Source organism: Hyla sarda, chromosome 6 (assembly GCF_029499605.1).
Source record: "Hyla sarda isolate aHylSar1 chromosome 6, aHylSar1.hap1, whole genome shotgun sequence".
NCBI classification, from domain to species: Eukaryota; Metazoa; Chordata; class Amphibia; order Anura; family Hylidae; genus Hyla; species Hyla sarda.
This window is the reverse complement of record NC_079194.1, coordinates 134,629,739-134,656,099: the sequence shown is the minus strand read 5'-3', so window position 1 is coordinate 134,656,099 and position 26,361 is coordinate 134,629,739. Positions and strand designations below refer to the sequence as shown.

The window sequence follows — 26,361 nt, the reverse complement described above, 5'->3', positions numbered from 1 at the left end:
TAGCCCGACTGAGCTGCCGGGAAGCGTTTACTTTCGTTTTCAGACGCGGCGATCAACTTTGATCACCGCATCTGAAGGGTTAACAGCATGCGGCACAACGATCGGTGCCGCACGCTGTTAGCCCAGGGTCCCGGCTATCGTTAGCAGCCGGGACCGACCCGGTGTGATGCGGGGTCATGGCGTGACCCCGTTTTTCACACCGGGACCGGGCTCAGGGTGTACAGGTACGCCCTGAGTCCTTAAGAGGTTAAACTAACCTGTTCTGTACTTTACTATGTTATGCTACATAGTACAATGCCATGCTTAACACTATGCTTTACTATAATGTGTTATGCTATGCCATTTTGTTATATAGTTACTAGAGATGAGCGAACTTACAGTAAATTCGATTCGTCACAAACTTCTCGGCTCGGCGGTTGCTGACTTTTCCTGCATAAATTAGTTCAGCTTTTCGGTGCTCCGGTGGGCTGGAAAAGGTGGATACAGTCCTAGGAAAGAGTCTCCTAGGACTGTATCCACCTTTTCCAGCCCACGGGAGCACCTGAAAGCTGAACTAATTTATGCAGGAAAAGTCATCAACTGCCGAGCCGAGAAGTTCGTGACGAATCGAATTTACTGTAAGTTCGCTCATCTCTAATAGTTACATAGTTGAGAAGGCTAAAAAAAAGACAAGGGCCTGTACAGTTCAACCTATAACCCTACTGGGTACATCCCTTATATAGCAGATGCCGACTGCCCCATACAAGGGGAAACCTTTCTTCTCAACTTCAAATATGACATTTATAATAAATCCCTGATCCACATTCCATCTCCAGATATCATGTTCCTTTAATTTTGAATATTATATTTCTCATGAATGGCCCCCAGGCCCCCTTTGAACTTGTTTATTGAGTCAGACATCATAACATCATGTGACAGAGAGTTCCATAGTCTCATTGCTCTTACAGTAAAGAATCCCCATCGGTGATGATATACTGTGTTGTACTATAGTATACTATCATATTGTCTGCCTATTAAAGGGGTACTCCAAGCAAAAACCTTTTTTTTTGATATATCAACTGGCTCCGGAAAGTTAATCAGATTTGTAAATTACTTCTATTAAAAAAATCTTAATCCTTCCAATAGTTATTAGCTTCTGAAGTTGAGTTGCTGTTTTCTGTCTAACTGCTTTCTGATGACTCATGTCCCGGGAGCTGTGCAGCTCTTTTGGGGATATTTTCCCATCATGCACAGCTCCCGGGACGTGACATCATCATTGAGCAGTTAGACAGAAAACTTCAGAAGCTAATAACTATTGGAAGGATTAAGATTTTTTAATAGAAGTAATTTACAAATCTGTTTAACTTTCCGGAGCCAGTTGATATATAAAAAAAAGTTTTTGTTAGATGTCCCATGATGTTATAGCTTATAGGGAATCTGTCACCAGGTGTTTATTCACCTATCTGACAGCAACAATAACGTGTCCTTGTCATCATAAAAAAAAACTTTTGACATTTCACATGAACATATAAAAAGTTTTGATTGGTCGGGATCCAAATGTTCAGACAACCACCCATCTCTGGATATAGCCAGGGGACTTATAATAGAGCTTGTCTAGTGTAGCAAGATGGAGATCTCAGGGTCAACTTTTCGCCCCTTCGGGGGAGATTCATCAAGACTTGTGTTGAGGAAAAGTTGACCAGTTGCCCATAGCAACCAATCAGATTTATTTTTCAGAGGCCTTTTTAAAAATGAAAGAAGCTATCTGATTGGTTACTATGGGCAACTGGTCGACTTTTCCTCTAAGCAAGTTTTGATGAATCTCCTATACTCATGCACCATGTAACCATTTTCTGTCTTTTCTTTGCCTTCAAGCTATTCCATTATGTTAAACGTGTGCAGTTCCTAAACTCGGCCAGGGAGAGAGTCGCCTTTGACGAAAAGGGAGAGCTGAAAGGACTTTACGATGTCCTGAACTGGCAAGTCTCTCAGGATCTGAAGGGGGGACTCCTTAAAGTGGGAATCTTTGATGACTGGGGCCCCAATGGTGAAAAGCTCGTCCTGAATGAAAAGAGCATAATATGGGGAGAGAGGTACAAAGAGGTGAATAGATCTTGATGTAGTTTATGCTGTATTATAGTGCTTGTCTCTGACCTGTGGCTTAACAGCTGTTCTGCAACTACAACTCCCAGTGTTCTCTGTTCGGCTTGCACAATTTCCATGCATACTACAATTTCTACCAGAACTGATAATATCATTTCATTAATGTCCTAATTCTTTTAGGTTCCCCCATCTGTGTGTTGTGACAGTTGTCCCCCAGGATTCAGAAAGGTTCCCCGGGAAGGTCAGCCATTTTGTTGCTATGATTGTCATCCCTGTTCAGATGGAGAAATTTCCAACCAGACCGGTGCGTATGTGTTTTTGTTTTCTAAATGACGAAATATTCTTTACTTTTATAAACTCTATGGGGGAGATTTATCAAAACCTGTCTAAAGGAAAGGTTACTGAGTTGCTTATAGCAACCAATCAGATTGCTTCTTTCATTTTCCAGAGGCCTTTTCAGAAATGAAAGAAGCGATCTGATTGGTTGCTATGGGAAACTCAGCAACTTTTCCTCTGGACAGGTTTTGATAACTCTCCCCCTATATCTACTTTCAATTTTAAAGGAGGCTTACAAGGTTATTACTGTAATATAAAGTATACAGATGGCATGGCTATGGAGTGCTATAAATTCCTCATTTGGAGGGGCAAGCTGTGCATAACTAGCTTGCCCCCTGACTGGTGAGCAGTAAGAGGTTAAGAAATATACAGGCAAGGTTTTTAGCCCCCTCCCCCGCCTGTAAAACTTGCAAATGGCTACAGTGGTATGTCCCATGGGTGGGGGGGGAAGGAGTGCACCAATCAGGGGTTTAATAGTTTCCCGGGCTTTCAGAGGCCCTCCCCTGGGTATTTATAGCTGTGGTGCCTCCCTTCCCCCCTCAATCTGCCCAGGACCCGGAGTTTTGTCTGCCGGTTGGTATGTATCTGCCCCTTATATTATGGCCCGGATGGAGCAGGAGGGTGAGGGTTGGCATGCTCGCTTGTGGCTGAGCTGGCCTCCCCTCCTGTTGCACCCTGGCGTTAGGTTCGGGAGGCTGGCGGACCTCTCGCCCTCTCACAGTCCCGCCCTCCTTTGCCACCCATCCCCCCCCCCCCCACCCCCGTCCGCCCGTCCTGCCCGTTCCTTTAATCCTTTTCCCTGCCCGTTCCTCCAATCCACTTCTCTGCCCCTGGCCCGAGCCCCTTTGCCAGGCGTGCTCCTTATGTGCGCGCTTTGCCTCCTTCCCCGTTGCTGTCCCCTCCGTCTGCGGTGGCGGCCCCCTGGGTTGCTGCGGCTGTTTTGTATAGCCTTGCGCAAATGGACGTTTATTAACGTCCATTTGCGTGTTCCCAGCTATAATGCGCGCTCACAAGGCGAGCGCGCATCATAGCCGTCGGATCTCAGTTGCTATTAGCAACCAGGACCCGTGCTAATGCCGGACATCGCCGATCGGGCAGATGTCCGGCATTACCTTTTTGGATGCGGCGATCAAAGTTGATCGCCGCATCTGGATGTATGTATAGGCGTCCCGGCTGCTCAGTCGGGCTGATCGGGACCATCGCGATTAAATCGCGATGTCCCGATCAGCTGGAACGCAGCAGGAGGGTCACTCACCTGCCTCCTGCGCGTCCGCTCGTGGATTGATTGCTCCAAGCCTGAAATTCAGGCTTGAGCAATCAATCACTGACAACCCAGATCATTGCCATGTTAATACATGGCAAGTGATCTGTGTGTGCAGTGTTGTGGCTCCCTATGGAGCTATAGCATTGCGCACACAAAAAAAAAAAAAAGAAAAAAAAATCCCTTGCCATGATAAATGTTTGGATCACTCCCCCCCCCCCCTTTTTCCCCCATACATAAAAACATGAATTAAAATATAAATAAATAACTAATAATAATTAAATAAATAAATAAAATAAAAACTGTATTACATCAAGCATGTATATGGTATCACTGCGTGCGTACATGTCCGTACTATCTAAATATGTCTTCGATTGCAGCATTCCTTCAATGGCGTATGCGCAAAAAAAAAAAAAAATTTATTAATTAATTTAAAAAATAAATAAATAAATAAATAAAAATAAAATTAAAAAAAAAAAAAATTTATTAATTAATTTAAAAAATAAATAAATAAATAAATAAAAATAAAATTTAAAAAAAAAAAAAAATTTAAAAAAAAAAAAAAAAAAAGAAAAATTACAATAATATAAATAAGTACAAACTGTGTAGATTTCTATACACAGGCACATGTGGTATTGCCACGTGCGTCAATGTCCGCACTATCAAGTTATATATCCTCATTTGATCCGCGTGTAAGCGCGAATTAAAAATTAAATATATAAATTCTACAGTCCCATATAGCGTATTTTGGTCGCTTTTCATACCTATAAATAAAAATAAAAAAAAAAAAAAAAATAAATAAAATATATATATATATATCTATATATATATATATATATATATATATGTATTTATATCGCAACTCTGTTTGACACGACAATTGTATCGCTGTAAACTTCGGATCACGGCGCATGGTTCAGGCAGCCACTGCACCCCAAACCCTCCATCACCTCTTGCTGTCCCTCTTCCTGAGTTCTCTGCTGCTGGTTTCCCGGCGCCATTCCGGGCGGCGGCAGAGTACCCGCAACCAGGTGGTCTCCAGCGTGCCTTGTTCAACGCCTGCGGTGGTGAAGTGGTTCCTCCTGCTTTTGTGCCTTCTCCATCTTCTGGACTTAGTGAGTGTGCTGTTGCGGGGGGGCAGGGGGGGCTCTATTTTCGTGCCTGCCCTTGGTGCTTTGGCAGGCCAGTTGTCTTCAACTGGCTAGCTGGGTTGGTTCCCTCTCCTTCCCCGGTTAGTGTGCTTATGGCTGTTCTGGTAGTTTCCACCTTTTGTTCCTGTGGGTTTGTTGGGTTTGGGTCTCGGATATAGGTGTATGTCTATGTTGGTCTCTGGTTGTGAGTTGGGTACGTCTCTTCTTGACGGGGTGCTTTGGTGTGGTATCAATTTCTGCGGTGCACGCTTAGGTGAGTGGTCTTTTGGCCTTACGCTCTGGATGACCGGGTTTTGTGGTTTTAGCTCCTGAGGCTTGTTCCTTATTTTGAATCGGTGGCACCCAGTTACGGTTTTGTTTCTTTTGGTTTTCTCCCCCTTTGTTTGGTGTTTCTCTCCGTCACTAGTTGTAGTCCCTCTCCGCTGCTCTGTTTGTCCTAGTGTTTTGTCTGATGTTTTCTCCTGTTTTGCTCCCGATCTCTGGTAGGCATGGGACTCCTGTATGTCGTGCTGGGTGCTTTAGCTGATGTGGCGGTGGGTAGGTTTCGCTTTGAGTCTCAGTTTGTCTTTCCTCGTGGGTTCTTTTGTTTGTGGTGGTTTTCCGGAGGGGGATTCTCCTGTGCTCTACGCTTGTTGGGGTGTGGTTTGTTGCAGTCTTCCGCATGCCGCGTTGGCGTTGGTCTGCAGTTTTCCTGTGGACGGGAAGTGATTGCGTTTTCTCTGCTTTGGTTTCCTCGGGGCTCGCTAGGTGCCCCTGTTCCGGTCCTTGCTGGTTTACTGTAAGTTCCGCATGGAATATGGTTCTGGGCGGAGTTTTTTCCTGCAGGTTGTCTTTGGCCGCCGAGGGTGTCTGGTATTTGGGCCCCCGCATATGTGCCCCTGGTACGCTTTGGGCTGACATTTCGGTTGGTTGGGGTTTTTTCAAGGGTCATGCGGTGGCCTGGCCTGCTTTCAGTTCCCTGCACGGGGAGCTCGCTTTGCTCTCGGATGTGGCTGGTTTGGTCGGTTGTTGGTGTGGTGTTTGGTTTTCCAGTGGTGCTGTGGGGTGTTTTACCCCTGGGTCTTGGTAGTCGGTGGGTTTCTGCCATGCTTGGGGTTTTGTTTGTGCTTCTCCCTTGGTGTTGGTTGTGGGACTTTGGGTGCTTGCTTCGGCAGCTCATGTTCTAGGCTTGTAACGTTACTGTGTGGGTTGCAAGTCCCCTGCGCTTGGTTGCGCGCTAATTTTGTGATGCTTTTCTTCTTTTCTAGTGTGTGATTTGAGTGATCACGGGGCGTGTTTTTCTTCCTGTGCTCTGTCTGTTGCATCTAGTGCTTCGCTGTTTGGAGTTACAATTTCTTTCAGGGCTATGCTCCCTGGGTCGGTATTGGGTGTTGACGCTTTGTCCTGTTTTCTCTGGCTGTAGTTCCGGAGGGTTGCTTGTGTGGCCGGCCCGTGGGTCATCGGGGAGAGTGGTGTAATTTGTGGTCCGCTTTGGTGGCTCCTGCGACTTGGTCGCACTCACGGTACGGTACTTGCGTGTGGTTGGTGTTGGTGTGGAGGCCGGGATGTCTATCTACAGTCGTGGAGGGTCCCGGAGGTTCTAAAGGGTCTGTGGACAGGGGATAAAAACATAAAGAAAAAAAAAAAAAAAAAAAGTAATAAATAAATATTGGTTTCGGTACCTGGTATGCCCTTTGAAGTGACCTTACGAGGCTAATGTTTGATTTCCTGTTTCGTTTTAATAGGATGTGATAACGGAAGTTATCTGCTGTGTCACCTCTCCAAGGAGGTTCGAGATTTGGGCAGTGTTCTCAGTGTATCCAAATAACATTCTGAGTATGTGATGTGGGATCTTCACCTGTTCATGTGAATCAGCTAAAAAAAAAAAAAAAAAAAATTAATTAATTAATAAATAAAAATAATAAATAATTTTAAAAAAATAAATAAATAAAAAGTTGGGTGGCTTTCCCGCTGTGCTGCACGGCACATGGCAGGGGGTGAGTTTCTTTCTGCTTTGCGGGTGGTGTATACCTAGGGGCTGGGCCCGCGAGTGGGTGGCCTTGCTGTCGGCGACCGGTTTTTCCTATCTGTTTTTGGGTCGCTTAGTGGCGGCTGCAGGTTTTTGGTTGTCGCTTTTGCGTAATTTTTCTAATCCGAGTTTTTGCGCTAGCTTTTTTCAGGGCTATGTGGATGGGGCACTTTTTCTTTCTCCTCGTCTCCTTCCATGGGACTTGGGTGTCTGTGTTTTTGGGTGCCTATTTTGTGCGTTTCATGGTAAAAGTTTAAAAAAATAAAATAAAAAATAAAACTAGTAAAGGCCCGTCGGTCCGAGACTGGTTTAGGCGATCCGGGACACGCAGCTCGTGCTCCATGAGGGTCCGCGAATGACTGTTTTGTGAGTTCTGGATTTGCTCTCTTTTTGTATCGGGGCCGGCGGAGGTGGCTGGGTTTCCGGAGAGGGTAGCGCTGCACGACGGCCGCGGGCGATCTGCATGTTGTGTTGCTATATTCGCCCAGTTTGATGTTTCCCATGTGTGTTTTTGTTTTGAGAGCGGCTTTCAAGGTGGTGCGAGTGCTGCAGCACTCTTCGGTGTATGGGCGAGTCTGAGAGATGAGTTCACACGGGTTATAAAAAAATAAATAAATAAATTAAAAAAATTGGTCCTGGTGGCAGGTACCCGGATTTCCTGGAGAGGAAAAGTGTTGAGCGGATTTCCTGGAGAGGGAAAGTGTTGAGCGGATTTCCTGGAGAGGAAAAGTGTTGAGCGGATTTCCTGGAGAGGAAAAGTGTTGAGCGGATTTCCTGGAGAGGAAAAGCGCTGAGCGGATTTCCTGGAGAGGAAATGTGTTGGGTGTGCTGGGGGGCTGGAGGTGGCCCCAGGTGTTGGCTATCCACTATCTCTTGGGTGGGGGTCGGAGCCCAGTGTAGGGCTAACTGGTCTCCTCCGTGGCGGTAAGAAGACGGTGAAAGCGGGGTCAACCCGGGGTAGACCTCCACACAGGACAGTGTGGCAGCACCTCTCGGGTTGGTAAGAAGCCAATCGGTGTCTTTGTTACAGTTAAATTGTTATTTATATAAGTAATTTTATAAATAAAGCTGTGGCCGATCCCCACCCACGGAAAAGTTAAATTGTTGTTGTGTCAGTTATTATTTAAGTATTTATTGTAGTAAGGGGGAGGGGTAGTTATAGCCTGCTAGGAGCTAATTGTGTCTCAGCAGTCTGGAGGGGCAAGCTGTGCATAACTAGCTTGCCCCCTGACTGGTGAGCAGTAAGAGGTTAAGAAATATACAGGCAAGGTTTTTAGCCCCCTCCCCCGCCTGTAAAACTTGCAAATGGCTACAGTGGTATGTCCCATGGGTGGGGGGGGAAGGAGTGCACCAATCAGGGGTTTAATAGTTTCCCGGGCTTTCAGAGGCCCTCCCCTGGGTATTTATAGCTGTGGTGCCTCCCTTCCCCCCTCAATCTGCCCAGGACCCAGAGTTTTGCCCTCCCTCCCTCCCTTTTTGTATCTCTGTTTATTGTAAGTCACAGCTTGGCGGTAAGAAGACGGTGAAAGCGGGGTCAACCTGGGGTAGACCTCCACACAGGACAGTGTGGCAGCACCTCTCGGGTTGGTAAGAAGCCAATCGGTGTCTTTGTTACAGTTAAATTGTTATTTATATAAGTAATTTTATAAATAAAGCTGTGGCCGATCCCCACCCACGGAAAAGTTAAATTGTTGTTGTGTCAGTTATTATTTAAGTATTTATTGTAGTAAGGGGGAGGGGTAGTTATAGCCTGCTAGGAGCTAATTGGGTCTCAGCAGTCACACCTATACTGTAACAAGAACTACTGCTGCTAATTGTGGCTTGCATTCTCTGTCTCTACCACCAGATGGCAATATAAAACTGTATATATTGAACCATAGAGAAGCTAGTCAACTCCTTCCTTACAGTGATTTTTGGCTACACAGATTTAGTTGTTTTTTTTTTCTCATCGATAGACGGGTGTGAGGGCTTGTTTTACAGCGTTATAATAATGTTATGAATGTTTTAGATTTCTTTTCGATGCAACCATACCAACCATGGGAAAAGGGTGATGGTGGATTTTGAGTTTTTTCTATTTTAAAAACTTTATTTCATTATTATTTTTTTTTTTAAACGTTCCCTTAGGGGACTTAAATAAGTGAATGCTTCATCATTTGTAGTCACAAACTAGCAAATAAATCTCACCCCACCATGGAAAAGCTGAGTCCAAGCACAGGTGTCTGGGGAAGCCTCAGGGTGTTGGCACACTAGCCCTTAAAACGCGTCAGTCTTTATTACAACACATTGTCAAGATGCCATTTTAGATTAGGCCTATGTTTTGAGCTTTTTTTTTAAACTTATTTTATATGTTGTTTAGATGATTTTTCAGATGTTTATGAGCTACAGCAAAAATTATCAAAGGATTTGGACTGGTTTTTCCTGTCTAAATTTGTCGCACAGAAAGTCATAGTCTAAATATGTGCGACTTTTCTGCGACTTTTAGAGGATTTTTAGAACATGATGCATTCTAGTCTATTTTAGACGGAAATGCGTTGGAAAATGCATTGGTGCTGAATTTATCAAAAGCGACTTTTCAGCGACAAGTCGCATCGGCTGAAAGTACGCCGAAATGTCAGACCATGTTGGAGAAGGTTTAAATACAGTCTAAAGCATAGATCCCGAAGTCTGTGCACATAATTTATCAAGAGCCGTGAGCCTTTTGATAAATTAGGCGCACAATAGACCAACCTAACCCTCTGTAGTTTGGTCTATATTGATGCGGGACATAGACAACTTTGATAAATATCCCTCAGTGTGTGTCAATCCACTGGGATCACTACTGAACCGCTGCTTTGGTTCGTATTATGTTTCATAGTCATCATGTTGTTAAAGGGGAATTCTGGCCTTATACATCTTATCCAAAGGATAGGGGATAAGATGTCTGATTGGAGGGGTCCCGCCACTGGGAACCCCGCGATCTCGATGCAGCCCCCGGCATTCTGTGCCGGGCACTGCCTCCGAGACCACGACGTGACATCACGGCCACGCTCCCTCGTGATGTCAGGTCACGCCCCCTCCATTCATGTCTATGGGAGGGAGTGTGATTGAAACATTGACAGAGGCCTTTGTGGCTTCCTTCTGAGAAGGACTGGTGGGATGTATTATGGCTGGCTGTGACCTACCAGCTATTTTGAAAGACTTTGTTACTTTTTCCAACCAGATAGACATCAGGCTGGGAGAAAGGCAACAGAAAAATGAATGTGTCTGTCAGGTGCCTTGGCTTGCACTTACCTTTTGAAATGAACTGCTGCCTTCACCATTAGTTTCCCACAATGAGACAATACAAGTGGAAAGACTCAAGCTCTCAGTAGAACAACATCAACCTAGGAGTAGCAATAATCTGTGTTTTGCACTGGGGTAACAATAGTAAAAGCTCATTCACACTACGGAGTCTCCACCTGGAATATCTGTAGTGGGCACTGACTAAATCTAGAAGTGTTTATAGACAGCAATGAATTTCTGAGCAGAATTTGCCGAAATAATGAACATGTTAATTCTTTTGGCTGAGACTGGGATCGGAAGTTTTACTTGAAAGTTCTGGTGTAGCAGCCTCCCATGGAAATTCTGAAGTTAGAATGGTGCATCAGGATCCCATTAAAACAAGGGGAGGCTGCTGCACCAGAATTTCAGAGCAGAATTCCGTAGCAAAGTTCTGTTCGGAAAATAAGTAAGTGTGAAAGGGCCCTCATTAACTGAAGATTTGATCATTAAAGCTATGTTAACATGGCAGAATATAATGCCTGAATCATTTCTGGGTGGACATTCCCTAGGCAGCAGAAGTTCTGTGTCAACGAGGCCTAAAGTTGCAGACTTAAAGAAGTTGTAGAGGAAAACTTTTTTTTTTGTTTTTCTTACAATATGCCAAGACTTCCTGCTTAAATGCCACCAGCCTGTACTTACATCTCCCACAATCTCTGTTATCACCGTGCCTGGTCTACGCTGCACTGCACTTCCTGAAGCTATGGTCAAGACATCACATTGCCACTCAGCCAATCACTGGCTGCAGTGGTTTTCTGCCTCAGCCAGTGATTGGCTGGGCGACAATGTGAGGTGTTGACCACAGCACCAGGAAGTCTACAGTGAATTTTTTATAGCAATCTTTGGTAACTCAATAGTCAGCAGGCAAATTTATCATTATATGTCTTTTCAAGATCCATTGCAGGCCCTTAAAAAGAATCTGTCTATGCCAGGTACAGAGCTGCAGGTCCCAGCAGATACATATAACTGACAGTACCTTCAGTGCTACTGATTTGCAAACTTTTTAAATTGTCCTTTTCATTACCAACTAAAGTGTCATGAAGACAGTGCCAATCCACAGCAGCATGCCGGGTACCTTCCCCACCCCTACCTGCTTTGACTGATTGATGAACGGCGCTTCACGTTGAATGCCGAACCCTGTATGTCAATAATACAGAGCAGAGTGGGACAGGAGTGGGAGGTGTGCGGCTGTTGCTTGGTATTGCCTCTATGACTCCTCAACTGGTAATGAAAAAGGACACTTTTAAAAGTTTACAAATGGTAGCACTGTTAGTTATATCTCACTGGCACCTATCTGCCAGGATCTAAAACGCCATATACTGTATAAAGGCAGTATAGCGTGCAGCACAAATAATATTTCCCCATATAATAGTTTGGCTTCATTTGAGCCCCCATATAATATTGGGCCCTCCTTTGTGTCCCATATAGAATTAGGCCGATCTGTATACTAGTTAGCCCCCCCTCTGTGCCCCCATATAGTATTAAGCTTCTCTGTGCTCCCATAAAGTATAGTATTAGGCTTCTCTGTGCCCTCCCCCCATATAGTAGACAGGCCCCCTCTGTGCCCCCATATATTGTTAGTTGTGGAGCAGGAAGAGTGTAATGAAGATATCCTAAAATTATGTGCATATCATTCCTTGGTCAAATAGAAACCAATAGCAGTTTTTTTCCTAGAAAATAAATTGTGTACCATGGAAGCTTTTCTGGTTACATAGGTTTTCCAGGAATGGGCCACTGTTGGTGTCTATTTTGTCAAGGAATGGTATGCATCATATTCCCGAATATCTTCCCCAGATAATTCCTGCTTCACAACTGTGACAAACACGGACACTTTGACATAGCAGCACCTCCTAAGTCTTGGCAGTGTAAGTGAATTGTGCGGTGGCTCCTTGTCATGCCTGTCCATCTACTCAGTTTTCTAAAATAATATAATTAAAAACTGAAACATGAGGTACTAAAAGTAATTTTATTCTTTAGCAACAAATAACTAGTAAAACACTGAGACACTACAACCCCAGCACTACGCTCCCAGCATAGCTAATTAAAAAATAAATATGCAGTGGTGCTCCATGGCACTACAAGTCTCAGCAATACCTATTAATAAATAAACGCACAGTGCAGAAAAACAGCAGGGCTTAGCTATCCTAAGTTGCTGGGACAAAGGGCAGGCTGTATAGGAGTGCACACTCTGGTATATCAAATCATGGCAGCCCTGGGGATGAACTTCAGGCATCTGCCTATAAGTGACCATCTCTCCTCTGCAGGTACAGAACATTTCTCAATTCTGCTGATGCTGCAATGTACAAAGAGAGATCAGGGGGAAGAACCTGCAGGGATGCAAGAGGAGAGGACATTGTGGGGACTGGACAACTGACTGATGCTGCAGAGAAAAGAACAGGGACAAAGATATGATGCAAATACCATAATAACTTTGCGGAGCCCACTGCCAACACAAGCCCATTGGACCTTACCAGAATTGACAGATGCTCATTCCATCCCTTCAAGACATACTGTAGCTATTGTGAATGGACTCTGAGAGTCCTTGAAGATTCCTATAGTCAGATCATTGTCTAGGGACTTAAAGAGAAGATCTTACGAGATAAGATGTTACCCAAAATGTCCAATACCACAGGCCCCCTGTGATAGATTGGGATCACCCTAAGAGCAAGGAATAAAGTGTATTGGCATAAAAATCCTCTAGAGTAAAATCCACTTAATGAGGTAATTCTCTGTTCTGGATGTTAGAGGGTGGACTTGATAGGGGGCCTTTCCACCACATGCCAATATGACAACCTCACTGTGATGTGGACAAAAGCAGCCACTGATATAGTCTGTAGAAGACAAAGCTGGTGGTTTCAATAAAACCTGTAAAACTGCTGAAGAAATCTACTAAAATTAATTGTACATGATCATCTGTTATCTGTCATCTGATAAAACATTACACAACACCTACTAAAATCTGGGTTCTCTACAGTGGGTGTGGTAGCCCTCTGCTCTCACAAGTTCAGGGTGTTTATATATGGGGACTTCCAATTGTTGACTTATAGTCTTAAAGCGAAACTGTTATCAGTGTCACCTGCACTAATCTGTTGATACAAGCATGTAGTGCTGATGTCACTTGCTTATAATGATACTTACCTATTTCCGATCCATGGTCCTGTTCATCCATTATCTTCTTATATCTGGCGGCAGGCTTGGTGCACAGGTGGGGCTCCAGGAGCATGCAAATGTCACTGCTGCTGCTTCTCAGCTGGGCCCTGCTGCAAACAGGTCTGAAGAATCAGCTGGGGTGACATCAGAGTGCTCCTGCCATGCACCAAGCTGGCCACTGGATTAAAGAAGATAGTAGAATAACAGGGCCACGGATCGGGGGTAGGTAAGTATTGTTATGTTCAGTGTCACCCGCACTACCTACCTATACCAACAGATTAGAGTGAGTGGCACTGATGACAGTTTCCCTTTAATATGATATTTCATATTTTAATACTGTACTGATCAACTTACAATGAATCAAAATTTTGTTTATTCAGACACCATTGACTGCTTGAGGTGTCCAGAAGATCAGTGGTCCAATGACAACCGAGTCAAATGCATCCCAAAGGTTATAGAATTTCTCTCTTATGAAGAACCCCTGGGCATAGCGTTATCTACCTTTACCAGTGCTTGCTCCCTTCTCACTGTCTCAGTTCTCTATATTTTCATTCGCTTCCGGGATACTCCACTGGTTAAGGCCAACAACAGGAGCCTGAGCTATCTTCTGCTGGTGGCCCTGCTCCTCTGCTTCCTCTGTTCTTTTTTGTTCATTGGCCGTCCTTCCATTATCACTTGCCTCATTCGACAGGCTGTGTTCGGGATTATATTTTCCTTTTGTGTGTCTTGTATCTTTGCCAAAACTATTACAGTTGTGATTGCCTTTAGTGCCACCAAACCAAACAGCTCCCTCAGGAAATGGGTGGGTTCCTCAATTCCTAACTCCATGATTCTTACGGGTGCAAGCATCCAAAGTGTGATTTGCACAACATGGGTCATCATGTATCCTTCATCTCCAGAACTCAATATGAAGGCAACTAAAGGTGTCATAACTGTCGAGTGCAGGGATGGATCAATCGTTTTCTTCTATGTCATGTTGGGATTCTTGGGATTTTTGGCTGTTTTGACTCTGGTCATTGCCTTTGTGGCTCGAAACCTCCCTGATGGATTTAATGAGACCAAGTTCATTACATTCAGTATGTTGGTTTTCACCAGTGTCTGGATCTCCTTCATCCCAGCCTATGTTAGCACCAAGGGAAAATACATGGTGGCAGTGGAAATTTTTGCCATCCTCTCATCCACTCTTGGTTTAATATGTTGTATTTTTGCCCCGAAATGTCACATTATTATCCTGAAACCTCATATGAACACAAAAGAATATTTAATATCAAAAAGTAAGATCGGCAGGAAAACTTAGGTGTAACATAGGCCACAAATGCTAATATCATGGTGATTATACTGAACAATAAATCTTTACATTTTCACTGTCACTGTTAGGATTTTATCTATATGTTATCAGAAAATTACATATTATTTACATTTGATCTTCATTAAAATCATATTTGGTTTTGGTTGTGTTCTGTTTATATTTATGTATAAAAATGTGTAGTTTTTACACTGGGTACTAGAGTAGACACAATAGGCTGACATCCCATGCTTTCTACAGATCACTTATCAGCTTTAATGTGTAGACTAGGACATGATCAGCACAGTCATCTCATTAGAGGGTGAGGTTAATAATCTGATCACATTATCACTGAATTGTAAAGGTTTAATGACAGAAGACAGCTCTATTGTATGCTGGAAGTAGGATAGAACTTTATCCAAAGATACTCCCTGTTCTCCCCTCAAAGAAGTATATAATACAATATTAATTGGTTCTAGAAGGACTATTGTAAGTTGAAACCATTGTATGTTGAGAACATAACTATGGAATACTGGCAATTGGTTCTGAAGCTCTAAAATATCATCCAAAAATAAGAAAAAGTGAGGAAATAAGAAAAATAAGTTGAAAACTAATATAGATAAAGCAAGTTCTTACATATAAAAGTAAGAAAGATCTGCTGAAAGCTGTAAATCACTGTTTATGTAGAGGACAGGAGCTTTTTCAGGGTCCTGTACAGCACATGCAACATCCTAATAAAGTAAAATAAAGCTGCCCTCACTTAGTGTCCAAAGGAGCAGCTAACCCTGGCACACGTAAAGAGTAGTACAGAACATGTAATACCTCCCTTTAGAGTAGGGAGGCACTGCCAGACAGCCAGTCAGTGCATGCGCTTCAGTAATACAGGTGTTTTACCAGTGAAATGCCCATTCTGATTGGTCAGTTCTTCCAGCCATTGCATTTCGCAGATCTGAACTGTCTGTAGCATTGTATGTTTAGTCTGGTTTCAAGTTATAATGGTTCAGAAAAGCCAATTTTATGTTGAAAATATTGTAATCTGAGGTCATTGTAGAGTGAGGGTCCACTGTGTGTGTATATATATATATATATATTTACATACATATACACACACAGTGGGTGATATAAGTATTGAACATGTCACCATTTTTCTTACTATTGAAAATGGCGGCGAGAGGCTGCTGAAACGTAGCTCCTATTTTGTAACACTGGGAATGGAATAAATCACCTTCTCTTTTTTTGGAAAAACTCCTGTGTGCTGTGGAATCATTGGATGTCATTTTTCTTACTAGATATTTTCAAAGGTGCTATTGACATGAATTTTTCACCAGATGTTAGTAACAAACCAAATATTCTATACATAGAAAGAAACCAAAACAAATAAACTCAGAAATTAAGTTATGTTTAATTATGTGAACTGACACAGGGAAAAAGTATTACACACATGAAGAAAGGGAAGTGCAAAAAGGCATGGAAAGTCGAGACAACAGCTAAAATCTATCAGTAATTTAAAAGCATTGGTATGGTGTCACACAAGACACATCTCATGATGGGTAAAAGCAAAGAGCTGCCCTTCACAAGACCTTCACAACCTAATTCTTGCAAAATATAACAATGGCATTGGTTACAGGGGCATTTTTAAGCTTCTACATGTTCCAGAGAGCACTGTTGAGGCCATAATATAGAAGTGAAAATACAATAATTTCACCATAAATTTGCCTCGACTAGGTGCTCCTCACAAGATTTCTGAAAAAGGAATAAAAATAATCAGATTTGGCCAAGAGCCAATGAACACTTGTAGAGAGCTTCAAAAATACCTGGAATTGGCAGGTACTGGTGTCTCAAAGAAAAAAGTAAGTAATGCACTCCTTACCATGGCCTGTATGTATGTTCATCATGCAAGACTCCATTGCTTAATGAAAAGCAAGTTGAAGCTTTGAAGGACCTCTAGACTTTCTAAGGCCTAAGGCCTTAGTTACATCAGGCGACTCACAGGTAGCATCTTCTCTAATTGAAATAGTTTACTTTTCTTTTTTGTTTTTTAAACAACTTATTTGGTTTTTCAAAATACAAAAGAATGAACATGTAAGCCAGGACATTCCCCTGACATATAAACATGTTAGACATAGAACATATCCCATATAAACAAGGACACCAGCCAAAGGCCCGCATCCCAAACGCACACAGTTATGAAGTTTAAACCTTTGCCCCTCTAATTTAAAACTATGTCCTCTTGTGGTAGTTTTTCTTCTTTTAAATATGCTCTCCTCCTTTATAGTGTTGATTCCCTTTATGTATTTAAAAGTCTCATATCCCCCCTGTCTCTTCTTTCTTCCAAGCTATACATGTTAAGGTCCTTTAACCTTTCCTGGTAAGTTTTATCCTGCAATCCATGTACTTGTTTAGTATCTTCTCTGAACTCTCTCTAGAGTATCTATATCCTTTTGAAGATACGGCCTCCATTACTGCGCACAATACTCCAAGTGAGGTCTCACCAGTGTTCTGTACAGCGGCATGAGCACTTCTCTCTTTCTAATGCTTATACCTCTCCCTATACATCCAAGTATTCTGCTAACATATCCTGCTGCTCTATTATATTGTATTTCTACCTTTTGAAATAATTACTCCTTCTGAAATAATTACTCCTAAATCCCTTTCCTCAGATACTGAGGTTCTATATTCTATATTCTGCCAGAAGGTTTTTACGCCCCAGGTGCATTATCTTGCACTTGTCAACATTAAATTTCTGACCATTATCTGACCATTCTTCTAGTTTGCCTAAATCCTTTTCCATTTGGTGTATCCCTCCAGGAACATCAACCCTGTTACATATCTTTGTATCATCAGCAAAAAGACACACCTTACCATCGAGACCTTTTGCAATATCACGAATGAAGATATTAAACAAAATTGGTCCCAGTACAGATCCCTGAGGTACCCCACTGGTAACAAGACCTTGATCTGAATATACTCCATTGACTACAACCCTCTGTTGTCTGTCACTCAGCCACTGCCTAATCCACTCAACAATATGGGAGTCCAAGCTCAAAGACTGTAGTTTATTGATAAGTCTTCTATGTGGGGCAGTGTCAAAAGCCTTACTAAAATTTATATATGCGATGTCTACTGCCCCTCCGCCATCTATTATTTTAGTCACCCAGTCAAAAAAAAATCTATAAAATTAGTTTGACATGATCTCCGTGAAGTAAACCAATGTTATTTTTCATCTTGCAATCCATGGGATTTTAGATGTTCCACAATCCTATCCTTTAGTAGGTTTTCCATTAATTTCCCCACTATTGATGTCAGACTTACTGGCCTATAGTTGCTTGATTTCTCCCTACTACCTTTCTTGTGAATGGGCACAACATTTGCTAATTTGCTAATCATAAGGCTCCCTAACCCCCCTCCCCCCCCAACCTAAAGGATAACCAAGAACCACCCAGTAAAGAAAACAGGCCAGACCCCGAGTACTACCGCCCCCACTCAAGTCTCAATTACCTTAGGAACCTCCAAACATCCCAATGTGTAGGGCGGAATTACGTCATCCGAAGCCCACCTGCCCTGATACTAAACCAAGAGGAGACACCCCCCCCCCCCTTTGATGGGGAAAGTCAACAGCTGGAGCAAGCAAATCAATGTTGAAGCAGAAGGCTCACAGGAACATACAGATGGGACACAGCATACAACCAGCAACAGGCGACATTGCAGCAACAAGCCATCAGGAAGGTGTAGACAATCTCCTGCGGAGAATCCCTTCAGCGGGTGTTCTGCTCTTTAGGTGAGGAGCTCCAGGGATCCAGGTCTTAGGAACGCTGTTAAGCCGAAGAGGAAGCCCCCACTGCAGGGGGCAAATCAGGAGAGACAAGGTCAGTGCACTCCTGAGCCTAGTAGGGGGAGAAAGAAATGGCCATACAGCTTCTGAGGCCGACTCTGAGGACTGGTAAGTCCTTATCGTGCCATCCGGGTAGAAGATCCGCAGAACAGCTGGATACATTAAAGCAAAACAGATCCCCTTTTGGTGCAGAGAAGTACACAGTGGAGCCAAGAGCTTGCGCTTGCGGGTAACTTCTGCCGAGAAGTCCTCAAACAGAAGCAGCCTGTAGCATTCAAACAGTAAGTCCTCCCGCTCAACCTTATCTGTAAAGTCCAGGTATTTCACAATCACCTGTGGGGGTCGGTTTGCGATGTTCCAGGCCTGGAGGGGTGCTCTTGTCCCCGACACTGTTCCTCAGATCAGGGCCTAAGCGATGTGCCCATTCAACTTTGCAGGGCCTAGGAAGACCAAGCGCTCTGGGAAGGAGCATTTCACATAAATGCGGGAAGTCCCTGCCCGGTCCAGATTCCGGGAGCCCAACTATGCAGAGATTACTTTGTCAGGACCTATTTTCTAGGTCCTCGACCATGTCTCCCAAGCGATGTCACTCTGCCTCCAAAGATGTAATGCGAGAGTCAGTCTTTTCTGTCATGCACTCCACATTGCACACCTGCTCCTCAATCTCAGATATGCAGGCGCCATGCTGCGTGACCGTTTGCTGCAGGTTTTGCCATGTCCCCTGAATGGTGGAAACCCCCGCTGCCAGTACCTTAGGGGTAATGTACTTCACCACTTAAGCAGCCAGGTAAGCGTAGTCTATGCCCCGCTGGTCACTACTGTCAAGCCCGTCCATGGAGCCACGATCTGACATAGCTGGGGAGGTAGTGCGGCTGGAGGCCAGAGACTCCGCCATATTGGATTTGCTGCCGCTTCTCACTGAGCGTCTTCCCCTGTTCTTTTGGCTAGTTTTCAAGCCCATACGGAGCAGGTACCAGTCCATGCAGGAGCCCCCACCTACACACGCTCCTCGGGAGGGTTGGCAGACCACTATGACGCTCGTAGGAATGGCCGGGTAGCAGGCGCGGGCAGGAAGCTCTTCAACCACACGTCCTTATCGCATGGGGCTGGAACCCGAAGTCCTTGTTTACTTTTCTTTTTATTCTTCATCCAGCCCAGACCGTCATGACAATTTCTTTCAGCCAAAACTCGTCTCCACAAAACCTGCCAGACAAACATTTTGAGCTCTGCACTTTTCCAGCACCTATAGTGCCCCAAAGAGTAATAATAACCCCCTTGGTGTCCTAGATAGTAGAGTGGTAGATAAGTGGGTTGGGGAAGAGTAGCTAGATCCTCCACATTAGGTAGTTTGGTTACTCCAATTGGTAGACAGGTCACTTCACATTGTTTCCCCAATTATACAGGTGTCCCACGTAGATAGGTGCCACTTGTAGGTAGTTAATCCATTTAGGCAGAAGCAGCTCACTAGGTAGGTCCCCCTATAGATAGTAGCCCCCTATATATAGTAGTAGCAGCCACCCATATATAGTAGTAGAAGCCCCCGGTATATAGTAGTAGCAACCACCCTTTAGGTAGTAGTAGCAGCCCCCATTAAGTATTAGTAGCAGCAGCATCCCCCTTAGACAGTAGTAGCAGCCCCCCTGTAGGTAGTATTAGCAGCCTACTTTAGGTAGTAGTAGCAGCAGCCCCCTTTAGGTAGTAGTAGCAGCAGCAGTCCACTTTAGGGAATAGTAGTAGCAGCCCCTTTTATGTAATAAAAGCAGCCCCTTTAGGTAGTAAAAGCAGCAGCCCCCTTAAGGTGGTAGTAAGAGTTGCAGCCCCCTTTAGGTAGTAGTAGTAATAGCAGCCACCTTTAGGTAGTGGTAGTGGTACATTGCCCGGATTGCCACTTACTTTATTTACTTGGGGGGGGGGGGGAGTTAAGCGGCTACGAGGCCCCCTCAAGTGTGAGGCCTTAGGTGGCCGCCTAACTTGCCTAATGCTAGAGCCACCTCTGTTGAAGCTTGTTTAAAGTTTGCTGCTCAGCATTTGGAAAATCCAGTGTAATACTGTGAGAATATAGTGTGGTCAGATGAGAGCAAAATTGAAATGTTTGAATGGCAGAATACGCATCATGGGGGAGATTTATCAAAATCTGTGCAGAGAAAAAGTTGACCAGTTTTCCATAGCAACCAATCAGATATCTTCTTTCATTTTGGAAAAGGCCTCTGTTCAAAGTATTAAATAAATATCAGTAAATGCGTTCAATGCTTTTTACCTGTGTCATTTCCCATTATTACACATAACTTACCGTATTTATCGGCGTATAACACGCACTTTTTAGGCTAAAATTTTTAGCCTAAAGTCTATGTGCGTGTTATACACCGATACACCCCCAGGAAAGGCAGGGGGAGAGAGGCCGTCGCTGCCCGCTTCTCTCCCCCGGCCTTTCCTGGGGTCTAGAGCGCTGCTGCCGGCCCTTCTCTCCCCCTGGCTATCGGCGCCGCTGCCCGTTCTGTCCCCCTGACTATCGGTGCCGGCGCCCCATTGACGGCGCCGATAGCCAGGGGGAGAGAAGCGGCGCCGACAGCCAGGGGGAGAGAAAGGGTAGCAGCACTCATTGCCGGCGCCGCTGCCCCGTTGCCTCCCCCCATCCCTGGTGGCATAATTACCTGGGTCGGGTCCGCGCTGCTCCAGGCCTCCAGCGTGCGTCCCCGGCGTCGTTGCTATGGACAGAACGGGCAGTGGCGCCGATAGCCAGCGGGAGAGAAGGGCTGGCAGCAGCGCTCTAGACCCCAGGAAAGGCAGGGGGAGAGAAGCGGGCAGCGACGGCCTCTCTCCCCCTGCCTTTCCTGGGGGTGTATCGGGGTATACACGCGCACACACGCACCCTCATTTTACCATGGATATTTGGGTAAAAAACTTTTTTTACCCAAATATCCTTTGTAAAATGAGGGTGCGTGTTATAGGCCGGTGAGTGGTATACCCCGATAAATACGGTAACTTAATTTCTGAACTCATTTGGTTTGGTTTCTTTTTATGTATTGGATTACTTGGGTTGTTACCAACATCTGATGAAAATTTCAATAGCAACTTTGGAAATATAGTTAGTAAAAAAAAATGGTGACATGTTCAATTATTATTTCACCCACTATATATCTATATCTATCTATCTATCTATCTATCTATCTATATATATATATATATATATATATATATATATAATCACAGCCCCTGTAACTTTCTTGGTCTGATTAATAAACGTGCAGTTTACATAATGTTCTTGTGTTCTAGTATTAATCTTCCATGTTACATATGTAAATCACGTCATTGTATTTATAACCATAAGGGAGGCTAATATTAAACTTAGGGAGGTGGACATTATTTTTTTACTTTCATCATCTCGCTCCTGTCTGGCCCGAAACCAAAAATCACATTCACAACAGATTCTCAGATGTCTGGATATAATGAGTCTCATGAGCAAAAGGTATTGTTGCTTCTTGTGAGAGCAGAAATTACATAATGATGACCCGAGGACATCCTGAAGGCAGAGAGAATTGGACATTACTCTAGAGGTTTCACCAGATCCACCAGGAATATACCGGTAATTGTCCATTGGAAACTGGCCCAGAATAATTCATTTAATTTTCCTCAATTATTCCATTAGAACATCTCAATTATATTGTCACAAAGAGCTTAATGACTAAATCAGATCACCATAGAGGATGAGATATAAATCAAGAACTGCAGCTCGCTGTGGTCGGAGGTGTATCTCCTCCACATCATCACACACATGAGTCTGCTCACTCACTGTAAATTTTCAGACCTCTCAATGAGGTTATCAAAGATCCTGTTGTTTCTAGCCCTCATCATAGTTGTCCAAGAGTCTTCCCCAAACCGATGTTATTTGGAGCAGCAAAGTATAGAGTCCTTCTCATCCCAGGGAGACATCATCCTTGGAGTCATCACACTAATCCATTCCACTATTTACCAGCCATATGTGACTTATAAGGAGAAGCCAGAACCTGCATCTTGTGAAGAGTAAGACACAAATAATTATTAGTTTCCTTACTTTAAAGGACTTCTGCAGCGCCGAACACGTTAAGCTCAAATGTCATTAAATTAGAAGTTATACATATTACTAATTGGTTTCCATTACCTTGATTGCCCCGTTTCACCGTTATGCCGCCACTGAAGGTCGCTCCCTGGTCCCCTAATGCACGTAGCATCTACCTATTATTCCCTATGGGGCCCCCATCTTGGTCGACACTATGTCACTATTACCCATAATGCGCTGCACTTCCCTGCCGCTCGTTGCGCCTGCCCCTCTCCTCCCACCTCATACCTATTCATAAGCTCCTTATTGGCTGAGCGCACAGTAGGGGCGTTTCAGGGCCGCAGCCTATCTGTATAGGCTGTGAGCGCCTGCACACAGTAAACCCCCTCTATGCTGCGCTGTCAAATGACAGTATGACTGCGCATTGTACTCCAGACCCCACTACATCCCAGGAGGCGCAGGGATCCCACCGTCTGCACTCAGCATCAGGTACCGACCTGTGCTGCTGTCAGTGAACCCTGTGTGTGCCAGCCGCTCATTTATATGTTTGTCACTGTGCTGTGCGGACTCATTTTTTTTTTTATTACTAGCGCTGCAGATGTCGTTTAAATCATAAAAATAAACAGGCTATCTATCTATCTTGTATCTTTTTATCTATCTATCTATCTATCTCATATCTATCTACAATGGCCATGCTAGATGGCTGAAACATTGCTGTTCTTTTGGCAATTGAATAAAGCCACAACATTCAACCACAGATTGGAGTGCTGCTGTGCATTTGCAATTTGTCTGGTATCTATCTATCTACCTACCTATTGCGTATCTATCTATCTATCTACCTACCTATTGCATATCTATCTATCTATCTATCTATCTATCTACCTATCCAGGAGGTAGGTAGCACAACCACAATAATAGCAAATAGTCCCGGGGTGCAGGCGGATTAATACAGTCCCAGTCGCAGACTTGGATGTATCTATCTACCTACCTATTGCACATCTATCTATCCATCCCTTTCTACAATGTACAGTAACTATTTAAATTTAAAACAATATATAGCATCTCAGTAGTGACTGATATAAGCAGACTGAATCTTTATATCCAGTATGAACATAAATCCTTATGTGTGATAAGTTAACAGTTATGTAATATAACTTTGTCTTCTCCAGTTTTGTTACCAGGTATTACAGAGATGTCTTAGCCATTATATTTGCAATAGAGGAGATTAATCAAGATATTCAACTTCTGCCAAATCACACCCTGGGGTTCAGTATCTTTGATTCTTGTGTATCAGAGGCCAGAGCCATTCAGGCAACCTTGATGCTTCTCTGGAAGGAGACAGAATATTCTGAGTCTATTCAAAGTATGAAGGATCCATTCTTGGCTGGGATTGTAGGAGACTCTATGTCAACATTATCCATCCCTATTGCCAGATTACTTGGTCCATGCCATTACCCACAGGTATAGGTCTGAAAGCAGCAATTGTACACTAGACAAGGGCTAGTGGTGTACAGTGATATATAGAGGCATGCTGGACAAAGGTCTTCTACCGCAACACAGTGGGGGAAAAAAGTATTAAGTCAGCCACCAATTGTGCAAGTTCTCCCACTTAAAAAGATAAAAGAGGCCTGTAACTGGCCTGTGACTGTTTGAGGTTGTGGACAGGTTTGTTTTATACTGATAACAAGTTCAAACAGGAGCCATTAATACAGGTAACGAGTGGAGAACAGGAGACTCTTAAAGAAGAAGTTACAGGTCTGTAAGAGTCAGAAATCTTGCTTGTTTGTAGGTGACCAATACTTATTTTCCACCATAATTTGCAAATAAATTCTTTAGAAATTAGACAATGTGATATTATGGATTTGCCTCATTATGTCTCTCATAGTTGAGGTATACCTATGATGAAAATTACAGGCCTCTCATCTTTTTAAATGGGAGAACTTGCACAATTGGTGGCTGACTAAATACATTTTTTCCCCACTGTATCTCTTAAGTGAAATGTTCCCTCATTAGATTGACCATAAACATAAAGCCCCATGGTATTTAGTGAGACAGTGCAGTGATGTAAAGTCCAATAATCCAGAATAGATAAGAATAATGTAGCACTCACCCCGGTTGGTGGATTTATTCACATGACATATGGGTGAAACACATCGGTGTTAGAGACAAAACATGCAGGGGCTCCTCTGAGTTTGAGGATGCCACAACTGGTCCGTTTCGCAGTTAGGAATGACCAAGCAGTAAGACCGCAAAATGGACTCGTCGCTGCGTTCTCGAACTCTGAGGAGCCCCTGCATGTTTTGTCTCTAAGACTGATGTCTTTCACCCATATGCCGTGTGATAAATCCACCATCACCTGAAAACCGGGATGAGTGCTACGTTATTCTTATCCATTCTGGATTATAGATGCTATTTACTCCATCATGTTTAAGCACCCCTCAGATGCATCTATGCCTGCACCACATCACTACACAGCCTACAGTTCTGAAGCTCTTCCGCTCCATACCCCAGTAGACTAAAGTCCCATAAACCAGTTGTGTCAATTATCTTCTGGCCATTTTTTTTTTTAGTAGAAGCCATTAATACGTGATGTAGCTATAGACAAGAAGCGAGATGCCCCCAGGCCATGGTGTCTAAGAGGACACCATTATAATAAATGTTAAATGTTAGATGAAGACACTGGTATACATTTTATACTGGGTCTAGGAGCTTCATGTTATCCTTCTGCATTCATTCAGACTTAAGTTTCTACTGTTCTCGATTTACAGATCAGTTTTGGCGCTTTTGATCCAGACTTAGGTGACAAACTTCAATTCCCAACATTTCTACGCGCTGTACCCAATGAGAACATCCAAAATAAAGCCATCTCACAGCTGTTGAAGCATCTTGGATGGACATGGGTGGGCATATTGACTAGAGATGATATCCTGGGGGAACTAGATGGACAAAATTTAAAAGAAGAGATACATCAGAACCAAGGTTGTGTGGCTTTTCTGGAAAAGATCCATTACCGTTACCCCATGGATAAAATCAATAAAATACACAACATTGTAATGAAGTCCACCGCAGTGGCAGTCGTGGTGTATTGTGAGGAAATGCACGTAATGCCTCTTTTGGACAAAATGTCAGAGGTTGGGGTAAAGGGGAAAATCTGGATCTATACATTGAGCTTTACCTTTATCCCAGACATGTTCTCACAAGAAACCTCAAAGTTACTAAATGGATCCATTGGCCTTGTTCTCCACAGCGAACTTCTGCCTCGATTTGATGTATACCTTCAACAAATCAAGCCATACAAATATGCAAATGACATCTACATAAAAGAGTTTTGGGAAGTGGCATTCAATTGCACTTGGGTCCCCAATGACCGTCCTGCTAATAGTATAGAAGACATTGTATATTGCACCGGTGAAGAAGATTTGGAGGATATGGTGGAGTCTTTATTTGAGCTCAGGGATCTGAGCTACACCTTCCAGGCTTATATTGCAGTTTATGCTTTTGCTTATGCTTTACACAACCTCCTGCTTTCTATAAGTTCTGTAGAAAAGTCTGTCAGCTGTGGAGAACAATTTCTGCCCTGGCAGGTACAGATTGAGTTTATGATGAGGTTTATCATTTGTTCCACATTGGTGATGTCACCAGGGTTGTACATTATAGACCTCACAATTAGACAATAACATTTTGACTTGTACACATATAAGACGGAGGGTTTGTTCACACAGCATAAACGTTTCTGGCATATTTTATTTTACACATGCTTTTACATCTCAAATTTTTTGTGCCCGCATTTTTGCTGATTACGGATGTAAATATGTGCATGAAATAAAAAATGCCAGTGAATTTTATGCTTTGAAGCCATGCCCTGAATGGGTAAGTGGTATGTAAAATGTTGTAGCCATTTAAAAAAAAAAAAATTAGGATGC

The 26,361-nt window shown here is 43.5% G+C and overlaps 3 protein-coding genes across 7 annotated transcripts in view; 2 read left to right on the top strand and 1 right to left on the bottom strand.

The window, feature by feature from the left end:
• Positions 1-13,304, bottom strand: part of LOC130277463 (olfactory receptor 4Q3-like) — a 49,399-nt gene extending 36,095 nt beyond the window's left edge. Inside the window, exons 1-3 of the mRNA XM_056528135.1 lie at positions 13,274-13,304; positions 12,647-12,726; positions 1,945-2,040 (exon numbers count right to left, since the gene is read on the bottom strand). Of these exons, the coding sequence (XP_056384110.1) occupies positions 1,945-2,040; positions 12,647-12,726; positions 13,274-13,304 (207 nt within the window). The remainder of the gene's footprint in view (positions 1-1,944; positions 2,041-12,646; positions 12,727-13,273) is intronic.
• Positions 1-15,623, top strand: part of LOC130276145 (extracellular calcium-sensing receptor-like) — a 37,869-nt gene extending 22,246 nt beyond the window's left edge. For all 5 annotated transcript variants that reach the window (XM_056525095.1, XM_056525093.1, XM_056525092.1 and 2 more), the window contains 3 exons: positions 1,855-2,082; positions 2,263-2,386; positions 13,666-15,623. In XM_056525095.1, the coding sequence (XP_056381070.1) occupies positions 1,855-2,082; positions 2,263-2,386; positions 13,666-14,582 (1,269 nt within the window). In that variant the 3' untranslated portion in view covers positions 14,583-15,623. The remainder of the gene's footprint in view (positions 1-1,854; positions 2,083-2,262; positions 2,387-13,665) is intronic.
• Positions 2,648-26,361, top strand: part of LOC130277462 (vomeronasal type-2 receptor 26-like) — a 37,058-nt gene continuing 13,344 nt past the window's right edge. The window contains exons 1-2 of the mRNA XM_056528134.1: positions 2,648-2,657; positions 23,608-23,899. Of these exons, the coding sequence (XP_056384109.1) occupies positions 23,759-23,899 (141 nt within the window). The 5' untranslated portion in view covers positions 2,648-2,657; positions 23,608-23,758. The remainder of the gene's footprint in view (positions 2,658-23,607; positions 23,900-26,361) is intronic.